The 11415-nt window shown below is 50.5% G+C and overlaps 1 protein-coding gene across 2 annotated transcripts; it reads left to right on the top strand.

The window, feature by feature from the left end:
* The first annotated feature begins 761 nt into the window (after positions 1–761).
* LOC115601630 (zinc finger protein 70-like) lies at positions 762–7198 on the top strand. 2 transcript variants are annotated; one of them, XM_030471918.1, is made up of 4 exons: positions 762–821; positions 1591–1774; positions 4086–4172; positions 4553–7198. In XM_030471918.1, the coding sequence occupies exons 3-4, from the start codon at positions 4121–4123 to the stop codon at positions 5470–5472; spliced, it is 972 nt and encodes a 323-aa protein (XP_030327778.1). In that variant the 5' UTR covers positions 762–821; positions 1591–1774; positions 4086–4120; the 3' UTR covers positions 5473–7198. The 2 variants fall into 2 exon arrangements, with proteins under 2 accessions (XP_030327778.1, XP_030327779.1); XM_030471919.1 differs by lacking the exon at positions 762–821 and having other exon boundaries at positions 943–1774.
* Positions 7199–11415: the final 4217 nt, after the last annotated feature.

The following is an 11415-nucleotide window of genomic DNA, read 5'->3' as shown; positions in this document are numbered from 1 at the left end:
CGCAATCATCTACCTCCTTCCCTCCAGGTTATGAATGACATGTAGAAATTAGGAACAGGCACCTGTTGTAAAGCACTATGTATGTATCTTTCTCCTGGAGAAACTCCAAATGAGACAGTAATTCCAGAACAAAGTGACTTCCTATCTGCTCTCCCATCTTGCACAGACAGCACGGTGTCCTCACAAGGAGCTGCTCAGTGCCCTGTTTCCTACCAAAGACAAGCCCTACACATCCCACTTCATCTGCTTCCCTTCTGCCCTGAAGTTAACCTTGACAATTCGATGTCAAAGAACCTTACCGCAAATACAATAACCACAGAATCACAGAATGGTTTGGTCAGGAGGAACCTTAAAGATCAGCGAGTTCCAACCCCCTGCCACAGGCAGGAATACCTTCCACTAGAGCAGGTTGCTTAAAGCCCCATCCAACCTGGCAGCCTGGTCTAGGTTAATCTAAGTAGGGACCACAGAACAACAGCGCCGCTTCAAAACCCTGCGGTGGGCGACGACCCGCCTCTGGACAACAGCCCGCTGCGAGCCACTGGACCTGAGGCTGCGGAGCGGCTGTCCCGCGAACAAGCGACGCCTCCTCCCGCCAGGCCTCTCTTCCCCGCGCAAGCAGGCGCAGGGCATCCCGCCCAGCGGCCCATGGGGTGCAGCTCCCCGCGGTGGAGCGCGGAGCGGAACACGGCCCCAGTGGCGCTGCGCCAGCCTCCCCGGTCCCAGCGCCGCCCGCCCCGCCCAGGAAGCGCCCTTTGCCCGCGGAGCAGGAAGCCGCTGCCGGCGCACGGCGGGGTGGGAGCGGGCGCGGGCGGCTGCAGGTAGGCTCGGCGCTGCACGGCGGGGCCGGGCCTCCCGCACCCACTGCGCTGCGGGATGGGGCGGCACCGGGGGGCCGGGCCGGGGGCCCCCAGCCCGCGCGGGGCTGTGCCGCGCCGCTCCGCTCCCGGGGGAGGCCAACCGCGCCGGGAGCCGGGCGTGAGACCCGCGTCAGAGCCTTTGTCGTTCGCCCTGTGCAGGAGGGAGATACCCAGAGGAGAAGCAAAAATGCAGCTCGGAGAAGGGGAGGGCCGGCTCGCCCCTGGCACAGTGGGGCTCTGCTGTAGCTGCCACCCTTGTCTGCTCGCTTCCCTTACCTGTAATGCCGCTCCCCCCTCCATCCTCCTGCCCACGGGCAAACGCCGGTCTCTCCCCATTTTCCACCCAGTGCCTCTGATGGCTGTTGGAGACAGGAAGCTTTGCACCCCTGCCACTGCCTTGTTCCCCAAAAACTACACCACACTTGCTCCCCACACACCGTTGGGGGTGCCCCGGCAGTGCACCCCACAGAAGCCCTCCCCTGTCTGTGCCCCAGCACCCCTGGCTAGGCTCAGGGCTGAGCAGGCGCAGGCAAGCACTGCAGGTTATGAGTACATCTGATGGTACAGGGAAGGGGGCTCTCATCAAGCCCAAAAGAAATGCATGCAGCTGCATAAGTAACTGTTGTCTGTGATGAAAATATCTTCACCTTTTGCTTTTTACTGCAAGCATTATTTATCCCAGATAATAGCTGGGAAGACGAAGATCTGAACACCTTGTTCTGAATTGCAGGTTTGTGCTGTCATGCCTGGCGTGACCATGCAGAGAGCGCGTAGCCACCGACAGCATTGCAGGAGCCTGAGAAGCTGAAAGTATGGAGAGCTGCACTAGGATGAGTCCTGTAACCTCCACAGCTTGGTACAGCCATGGCAGGAATACAGAGCTGAGTGGTCAGAAGAGAAAATAAGTAGCCAAGGTAAAGAACATAAATTGTAGGAGCCAGCTGCAAAATCTAGGTAATACTATTGCAATGCTGAAGCCAAGGCCCCAGGAACAGCACGGGGGATTTGCAGATCCCTTGCTGGAGGCCCGAATTAGATACCCTTCTGATCCTGTTCTAGTAAAGCTGTGGATGGTGCCTGCAGGAGCCCCACACACCCACATACACAGACGTTCTTCCCATCTTGGTTCCCACATTCAAGCAGTAACACAATATGCCCAGGGATCCTGCTAGCAAGGGATGAAATCCCTGAAAGAACGTTCTCTCTGTTGATGAGGTTTGTCCCTTCCTTTCACAGGGACATGACTGTGATCATGGGAAAGGATAAAACTCTTCCTTGCTCCAGACCAGCCTGTTAATTGTCTTTTGGGTTGTCTGCTTTCTGCTGAGCTGCTGTAGCAAACCTGAGCATAGCAGCAGTGTGGCAGTGGCAACCCGAGCCAGGAAATCTTTCCAGGGTCAGAAGGGAATTCTTTCTACCTTGCCCGCTTGCTTAATGTTTCCCTGGGTGGCAACTGTTGGACATTTGTTAGAAGTTGAAGTGCTGAGGGCTTTGCTCTCCCAAAGTTCGGGTTTCTTAACAGCTTTTGGAGGGAAGCCCTGCTCTTTGAGGGCAGCTGCCTGGAGGGGAGGTCTTTGTGTGGACACAGTTTTGAATCCACGCACAAGCAACTCCACTGCTTTGGAGTGGGGCTGTCTGGTATGTATCACACTGTGTAAATAGCTTGTAGTGCCGGGCTGTTGCAGCAAAGAGTCTCGATAGTGGCAAAGTCCCGAGAGCTGTAGGGCTGCAGAAAGCAACCACCCTTCATGTATTGGCTTGGAGCTGCTGGAAGTGATCCATCTGCAGGGGCGGTCCACTTCAGCATTCAGCAGATACTTACAGCAGGGACTCAGATTATTAACTTTTAAGGCCTCTCTTCTTTTGCTAAGGCTTCATTTTTGTGTATCTGATTTTTTTTTTGCTGCATGGTTCTGCAGTTCAAGATTGCAGTCTTTCTCTTTTGCTTGCTCCCTTAGTTTCTGGCCAGCTTTGCTACACAGGATAAAAGACTTCAGGACTGGTGGTTTTGTAATTGCAGGCATCCAAGGTCTCAAACTGTTCCCTTCATCTGAGTTGTCTCCTTGATTCTGGCACTTATCACCCACTACCTGTTGTAAAGTAGCTGTTGGTGAAGGATGGAATGGTCCAGGAGCAGGTACCCATCAGTGTTGGTTTGCACCAATGGACATCTGTCCAGTTAGTCCATCCCCTCTGGAGCTCAAGTAGCTGTCCAGAGATATCAGTTGTCCAGAGAGATTGGTAGCTTGAAGCAGAGTTCAGGGGGTGTATTTTTGAAGTGATGCAAACTAGTAAAAACCTATAAAGATTAAAAGGAGGGAAAAAAGCAATGTCTTTAATGCTTTGAAAATACTCCCATAAGTGACCTCAGCTTTAGCTGTGAGGCCATCAGCCTCTGGTCCTAGATTCACCCACGTGGTATCCCTTCCCTGCCATCTTTGATTCCTACTTCTTAACGTAAAGTGACTATTTTCTCTGTTCTGCATTTTTTTTCCTGCAACAACTGCTAATGCCTGCCCTTTTGATACTAACTGCTGTTGCTTACTGTTTGGCTGAGTTTGGCCTTAAAATAGTAAATCCTGAAGGAAAAGTTCTCATCCTTGGTGCTGATGGTGTTTGTAAGAGCAGCCTGCCCAACAGTTGCATTCATGGCGGTTGTTGGAGCTCAGGAGGGATGCCAGGCTGGGAACTAATAGAATCCAGCTAGAGTAGACAAGACATCATATTGCCATCATGTTTTGTTGGTTTTGCTGCCTCAGCCTGAGAGTCTTGAAAGAGAAGGAAGAGATGAGGTATCAAGTAAGAAAATCAGGTTCTGGTGACTAAAGAAACATCTTCCCTTTAAAATAATCTTAGGAGAGTAATGAGTCTTTTGGCTGCCATTAAAGAACTGTAAGTACGGCTTGGCTGGGTTTTGCTCGTTGCTTACGCTGGTATCTAGCATTGCTGTCAACCGGTTCTGAGGAGTCCAGCACGTCTGGTCTGTGTCCTAACACTTATCGTAAGAGGGGCAACCTTGAATCTCCTCTAAGGCAAGTCTCTGACACCGGGTACCTCAGTAGGGTACAGAATGTCCATAAATGTTTGTTGCTCAGTTGACTTCATTCTTTCAGGCAACCACTCTGCTTGCTCCCCATATTCAGCAGGGGCAGTAGATTTTCAGACACGTGAAAAGCTCTTGCTGAATATTCAACTGAGATGATTGCTTTTGTTTGCTTTTGTAAGGATTCCTGATTGCTGAACCTGACGTAACTGCACTGATGGACCAAGGAGACGAACAAGATCATGAGGCCTCAGAGGAGACACACATGGGTGAGGAATAAGTTAGATAAGATTATAAACACAGAGCAAGCAAAATGCTCTTTGAGCTGCTTTAGCAGCCATTTTATTTCATGCAGCTCATATGGAGACCTGCTCTTTCCCCCTCAGGGCAGGCAGACAGCCTTTGGCAGCCTGCTGTGAAGAGTATATATAGGAAGACAGAGTATTAGGAAGACAAAATGTGAAGATTTCTTGGAGGCAAGAGGCACCTGTAGCATAGCCTTTGGCTCTGCTGTTTGTGGCATGTCACTTTTCTCTTTACTGCTCCTCCTACACAGTGCAGACCAGGCTCCCTAGGATAACAGCTTGCCCGTTCTCTGCTGTGCCACTTCCCACCAAGAATCACAGTTAGAGTTATACTTTTTTTCCAGATGATGAGCTAAGTCCCCTTCCAGATCACCGTGCAAGCACAGATCTGCAGGATGTGTTGGCAGCGGGATCCAGAGGAGGAGAGGAACAGTTGGGGAACAGCCATGGAAGTCGGTGCGATTCCTCAGGGGCTCAGCAAGGTTGCTGTGAGGAAGAAGGGGTGACTAAGCTGCCTTGTTCTGATATCAGCCTGGTAAAAAGGCGGGACAGAAGGACATCAGCAGCCTCACAGCGCGCTCCGTGTGCAGGGCGGCCCACCATCTGCTCTGAGTGTGGCAAGGGCTTCAGTCGGAGCATCCACCTCATCCAGCACCAGCGAATGCACACTGGGGAGCGCCCGTTCCTGTGCGGGGAGTGTGGCAAGGGCTTCAGCCAGAGCTCCCATCTCATCCAGCACCAGCGGGTCCACACGGGCCAGAAACCCTACACTTGTGCTGAGTGCGGGAAGAGCTTCAGCCAGAGCTCCAACCTCCTCAAGCACCAGCGCATCCACACCGGGCTCAAGCCCTACATGTGCAGTGAGTGTGGCAAGATCTTCAGCGACAGCTCCACCTGCATCAAGCACCAGCGCATGCACACAGGCGAGCGGCCCTACAAGTGCCCAGCCTGCGGGAAAAGCTTCAGCCAACACTCCCACCTCCTTCAGCACCAGCGAACCCATGACGGCATCCGGCCTTATGCCTGTGGGCAGTGTGGCAAACGTTTTGGGCAGAGCTCTGACCTCATTAACCACACTCGTACCCATACTGGTGAGAAGCCTTACAAATGCAGCCAGTGTGGCCGGGGTTTCAGTGGCAACTCCAACCTCATCAAGCATACCCGCATCCACACTGGGGAGCAGCCGTACCGCTGCAGCCGGTGTGGGGAGAGCTTTCGTTTCCAGCCCCAGCTGGTGCGCCACCAGAAGCACCATACAGACTAGCTGGGGGAGTGGAGAAGGCTGTGTGGACCACAGGCAGCTACCTGGTGTTGGGAAGATGCACAGCTGCTCCCTGGACACCTCAGATGGGACATGAGTTTTGCGGGAGGGAGCCCTCAGAGCCTTGTCCTCTTGTGTTCTGGGTAACTCTGGGGGCTCTGCCAGAATTACTTGAGCAGAGGGAGGCTGCTGTGAAACAAACTATGTTCCCTGTGGTGCGCTGGTTGTTCTGAGCCCCTCTTTTGGGGATAGGGAAAGGAAAGGTGCTTATATGGTACGGTACATTCAAGGCCAGAGAGGAGAGCATAGAATCAGTGCCTTTCTCTGTTATTTCTAGCAGGGAATGATTTTTATCCCAGTAAAAACCAGCTAAAATCTGTACCTGTTTGCTGTACAAGCTGCCTGGGTTTTACCACATGGTAAGGCCACAGCCTGGGATGATCACTCCCTTCAGAATCTGCATTTCCTACTTGCCAGTAGTCTTGGTTTTGGGTGATGTTAGTACCTATTTATTTTAAAGCCCCACAAGACTGTGCTGGGTGCCTCTGCATACATGTGCTTTATTGGGGTGTCTGTGGAGCGGTATTTTTGCTGGGTTGTATGGTGGTTAAATTGACAGTTCCACAAATGACAGCTTACTCCTCAGCAGCAATTAAGTAAATTAACATCCTAATGGGTATTTCTCTCAGATTCTTGTTTAGGTGCTTTTGTGGGTGGCACTTTATGAATGTTTTTATAAGGCTCTTTAAAGTATTTAGGATGACTTTTTTAACTGTGGTGTTCTAATTGTCAGTTGATGAGCAGAAGGGTGACATTTGAAAAATAAGCTATGTCAAACTTGATTTTTTATTAAATGTTAAACGTTTTTTCCTGCATAAAACTTTTTAACTCAAACGCTATGCTTTTGTGTTGTTACTGATTATGAAGAGGTAATTATGACACCGATTTCTAGAATTCATGTGATATTTTTGCTAGTGGTTTCGACATCTTCAAATAATGACTTTCTAAGAAATCTGGGGGTGGCAGGATTCTGAGAAAGCAGAAGGAACTGACCTCTGAAGAGATCTTCTTCACTTGGAGAAGGAGAAAACTACTACTGGGAGTCTGTCCTTAAAAGAAATCCTCGCTCAGGCGGCCGCTTGGTATGGGGGAGGAGAGAGCTGGCAGTAATAACAAAGATGTTAATATATCTAGCGCGGAAGAACTCTGTGTAATGAACGTGGCAGTGTATGCTGAAATGCCTGTTCCACCCACAGAGCCAAACAGAAGAAATTACAGTGTGCTTTAGGCAAGAAAATGAAGTGATCAAATCTGTTGTGCTGTGGAGTTCTTCTTTTTGGCATCGCATAGAGTCCTAATGCTAACAATGAGCTTTCGCGTGGAGGTGAGCTCCCAGATGGGAGATATCACTAAGGGCAAAGAGAACGTCAGCTCAAAGAGCACAGATTCCTTCAAGCAAGCTGTGAACAGAAGGAATGTGACTGGAATGACTGGCTGAGTAATGTGGATATACACCCATACCTCCCTTAGCCACCAGCTGCTGTCACAGAGGGCACAGCTTCATGCTTCATTGGCAGTAGATCTGGTTTAAGTCATTTGCTCTCACTCTACTCCCACCTTCTCCCCTAGAGCCTGAATTAATACAGCTGTGCTGAGTAACTGTTGACACAGCTGTGCCCTAAGTCAGATCTATGAGGTGATCCACTTTTTTTAAATGGCAGGCTTTGGACAGTTCATTTTAAACTGCATTCATCCAGTCTAGACCACAGCCTGACAAGCAGCCCAGTAGACACGTAGCTCTTGCAGGCCCTGGTGGCCAGCATCATTCAACTGGTGGTCCTTCAGGAGCAATCAGAGTTACTGAATATGGACTGTTGCAAATGGTTTTACTACAGAATATGGTACACTAATATGTTTTGCAGAGCAGATGATGAGGGACTGAGCACCCAGGTTAACTCCCTGGGGCTTGTATTATGCACTGGTGTAGGCATAACCTAAGGGTACCAATCAGCTGAGTGAGATGAGCAATATTCATACACCGTTTGTGTCTTGGCACTTCATGTGCTGAAGCACACCAGTGTGTTCCCCTTCACTTTGCTCCTGTGCTTGACTTCTTTAGTTCTTATCTGCAGGCAGCTGTTTCCCTTTTCTCCTCCAGGCTCTCACTACCAGCTGCTTCCCAAAAACCAGTGTCCTCCCTCATTAGCTTAAACAGTTTGCCCAATATTTTGACCATGGCTTCTTTCTGGTTTTCCCATTAATCATGAATCAGTGTCATTGAGGTGCTCGAATAGGAAATCAGTTAAGATCAGCTGCAAGGGCTGCTTCTGAATTGATTTGCCTGCAAGTACAGTTGTGCCAAATCCAGATGAGCATGGATCTATGGTCTTTCCAGAAATACTGGGATACTACCCATTCTCTTCCTTTCAAAGGTCTTTGCAGTAGTATGAAACTCGGCTACTGCTCTTCAAACACATTTTGAAATGCATGCTGCACATGCTTGAGCATCGAACTTTTAGACTTGGAACTAATTTGAAATCCTTCAAAACCCCTTGTTGTTGGGAGCTCTGTAACTCCAGACTCAGTGATCTGATGAGGAAAGTTGGGACACTTAGCAATTGCTTCAGCTACAATGCAGCCTATTTGCTTAATTAAGAAGCGTGTCTCATCAGGATGACAGGCTGTCCATGGAGACCTCTTTGTTACTGAGCCCTGTGGCAGTAACTTGCCTTTTACAACTATTCATGAGAACCAGACTAATTTGCACCTCACTGAAACTGGGCAGTGAAATTTTCCACTCAGGCACCAGGCTGGTCTGAACAGAAGGAAGCCTCAGATCTCTCCTGATGAGTGAAGATGAAAATTACTATATATAAATATATATTTCTGTTATTAAAAAAAAATCAACAAAACACCACCAACAAACAAACATCTCACTCCCCTGATGCTACCTGAAACATACCTTAGGCTCCAAGTCTGCTACCCAGAAAAGTTCTGACACTGATTGTCAAGTGAAGGCCTGTTTGTGTGTGGGACCAGGTGCTCTCCTCCTGGTCTCGGCAACTCAGTTCAGCAGAGATGCAGGTTCCAAAGTGCATCAGTGCATTCTGGCTGCAGGGCTGCACAGTGTGGTCTCTGTAAATGGGCTGCACCGGGATGCGGGCGGGCTGTGACTCTTTGATTTCAATAGTTTTACTTTCTCAGAAGTCCTGGCCACTTGTCTGTGCTGATAGTTTCAGCTCAAGGTGCTGGAGCTCCGAGTTCCGAAGAAAAACGTTCCAGGTACCAGGCCTGCACATCCTCTCTGCACGCAATTTGTGATAGCAGCCAAGTCCACGCATAAAGATTTGTAGGAGCTGCATTTTAGGCAGGTATACCTCAAACTTTTACTGTGCAGGCTTACCCTTTGAAGTCTAAGATTTCCAAAAACTTGAAAGAGAAATGCAAGAAGATCTTATATAGCTAAGGTAGTCTCCTTTTTAGTAACCTCACCCTTCTGGCAGAATCTTACTGACCTGAAGGTGAGAGAGGGGTTCCAGTTCTCCTTGTTGGTGACACTGACAAGAATGCTGCTCCTCACAGCCAGCAGCTCCAGGCTGTGCTGGGCTATGCCCTCCCCAACAGGGTGCAATCCCACAGTGTCTTCAGCCTTGGGGCAGTTCTCCTTTGGCTGGCTTGCTTTAAATTCACATTTACTACTACATCATCCAGTTGGAGGTCCACCTGTATGGACAAGTGTCTTTTCTGTGATTGTAAATAAATTTAATGATGACAGATGCAGTGGTCCTTACGTAGAACATGGCAGTGTATCTATAAGAGATGAAACTTAGCTTATTATGCTACAGTTTTACCTGATCTCCACCTTACTGGATGTTAAAGTCCCCGCCAAAACTTGCAGTTCCAAGGTGAGCAGGACTGAGGCCTGTAGAAATACACATTCTGGCTTTGTCAGGAAGCAGAGAACTTCAAATAAATTCATAATTTAGCAGGCTATTGAGTGTAAAATGCATCCAGTTTGAGCTGAAACTCTCACCACCCTGAAGTACCTATTCAGAGACAAGTGTGCTGACTAATCTGCTGCTCAAAGAGAAAACGTGATAGCTGGGACACGAAAATCACCAACACGTGCTTTAAAGGGGCTGATGCAAACATACTTGAGGTATAACCAGAAAGGATTTCTATCCACAGCGAGGACTAACTGAAAGCACTATACCTCCTGCAATAAGTGGTCCTGTGCCACTTCAGGCAATTTTATTCAGGCTCCTTTCTCTAATTCAGAAGTGGCCCTGAATCACAGACCTGTATCTACAGCCAAGAGGTCTGGGCCAACTGGGTCTGGACACAGAATAGCCTTACCTATAACGAGACGTAACGAGACGTAACGAGAAGTTACTGTGCGAGCTGAGGGGCACCCCTGGCTTCTACCTTGCTAGTATGAACATTTCCCCAGCCAGAAGTGACTTCCCACTGAACGGAGTGACCACCCAGTACTGCTGTTGTCATGTCTTCCCACTCCCATTTGTCATCAAGGTATGGGCACCCCTCCTTCTTCTTGTAGGTTTGGAGATTTCTTCACTGAGGAGGGAGTTGAGGGAAGGAGAAGGAATGAAGAGGCTCAAAGAAACACTGAGCACCATCACACATGGGAAGAAAAGGATTAACCATAAAATCACAGAATCATAGAATGATTTGTGCTGGAAGGGACCTTAAATATCATCTGGTTCCAACCCCTGCCACGGGCAGGGACACCTTCCACTAGAGCAGGTTGCTCCAAGCCCCTGTGTCCAACCTGGCCTTGAACACTGCCAGGGATGGGGCAGCCACAGCTTCTCTGGGCACCCTGTGCCAGCGCCTCAGCACCCTCACAGGGAAGAGCTTCTGCCTCAGAGCTCATCTCAATCTCCCCTCTGGCAGGTTAAACCCATTCCCCTTGTCCTGTCCCTACCTGCCGTTGTAAAAAGCCCCTCTCCAGATTTCATGCAGGCCCCCTTTAGGTACTGGAAAGGCTGCAGTTAGGTGTCCTCAGAGCCTTCTTTTCTCCAGGCTCTCTCAGCCTGTCTACATAGCAGAGGTGTTCCAGCCCTCTGACCATCTCCGTGGCCTCCTCTGGACTCACTCGAGCAGGTCCACATCCCTCTTGTGCTGGGGGCCCCAGAGCTGGATGCAGCACTGCAGGGGTGGTCTCACAAGAGCAGAGTAGAGGGGCAGGATCACCTCCTTCGACCTGTTGGTCACGCTCCTTTTGATGCAGCCCAGGATATGGTTGGTTTCTGGGCTCAAGCGCACACTGCCGGCTCATGTTCCGTTTCTCATCAACCAACACCCCCAAGTCCTTCTCCTCAGGCTGCTCTGAATCTCTTCTCTGCCCAGCCTGTAGCAGTGCCTGGGATTGCCCCGACCCAGGTGCAGGACCTTGCACTTGGCTTGGTTAAACTTCATAAGGTTGGCATTGGCCACCTCACAAGCGTGTCAAGGTCCCTCTGGATGGCATCCCTTCCCTCCAGCGTATCAACCGAACCGCACAGCTTGGTGTCATCGGCAAACTTGCCGAGGGTGCCTCAATCCCACTGTCCATGTCGCTGACAAAGACGTTGAACAGGACCGGTCCCAGCACCGGTCCCTGAGGGACACCGCTCGTTAACAGTTCGCTCTGGGACGTTCACAATTAACCATTTTCGGGTGTTTAAGACCTTTCCCACCACACGCTCCATCCGGCCACTCCGCACCGCGCGGCCCGGGGGCGGGCCGCCAGGGGGCGCACCCCCACAGCCTGTGGGGGGCGGTGGAGCCCCCTCAGCGGTGCGGGCGCGGCCGGGCCCGGGCGCTCCTGTGGGGGAGCGGGACCCGGGCAGGGGCGCCCCGCTCCTCTCCTCAGCGCCCCTCAGCGCGGGGGAGTCGTTTGGTGTTACGGGGGGGGGTTCCCCTCGGTAACCTTCGTGTCTGGAT

Source organism: Strigops habroptila, chromosome 2, assembly GCF_004027225.2.
Source record: "Strigops habroptila isolate Jane chromosome 2, bStrHab1.2.pri, whole genome shotgun sequence".
In the NCBI taxonomy this organism is placed as follows: domain Eukaryota; kingdom Metazoa; phylum Chordata; class Aves; order Psittaciformes; family Psittacidae; genus Strigops; species Strigops habroptila.
Note: the sequence above shows the minus strand (reverse complement) of the source record. Positions and strands in the feature narration are given on the sequence as shown.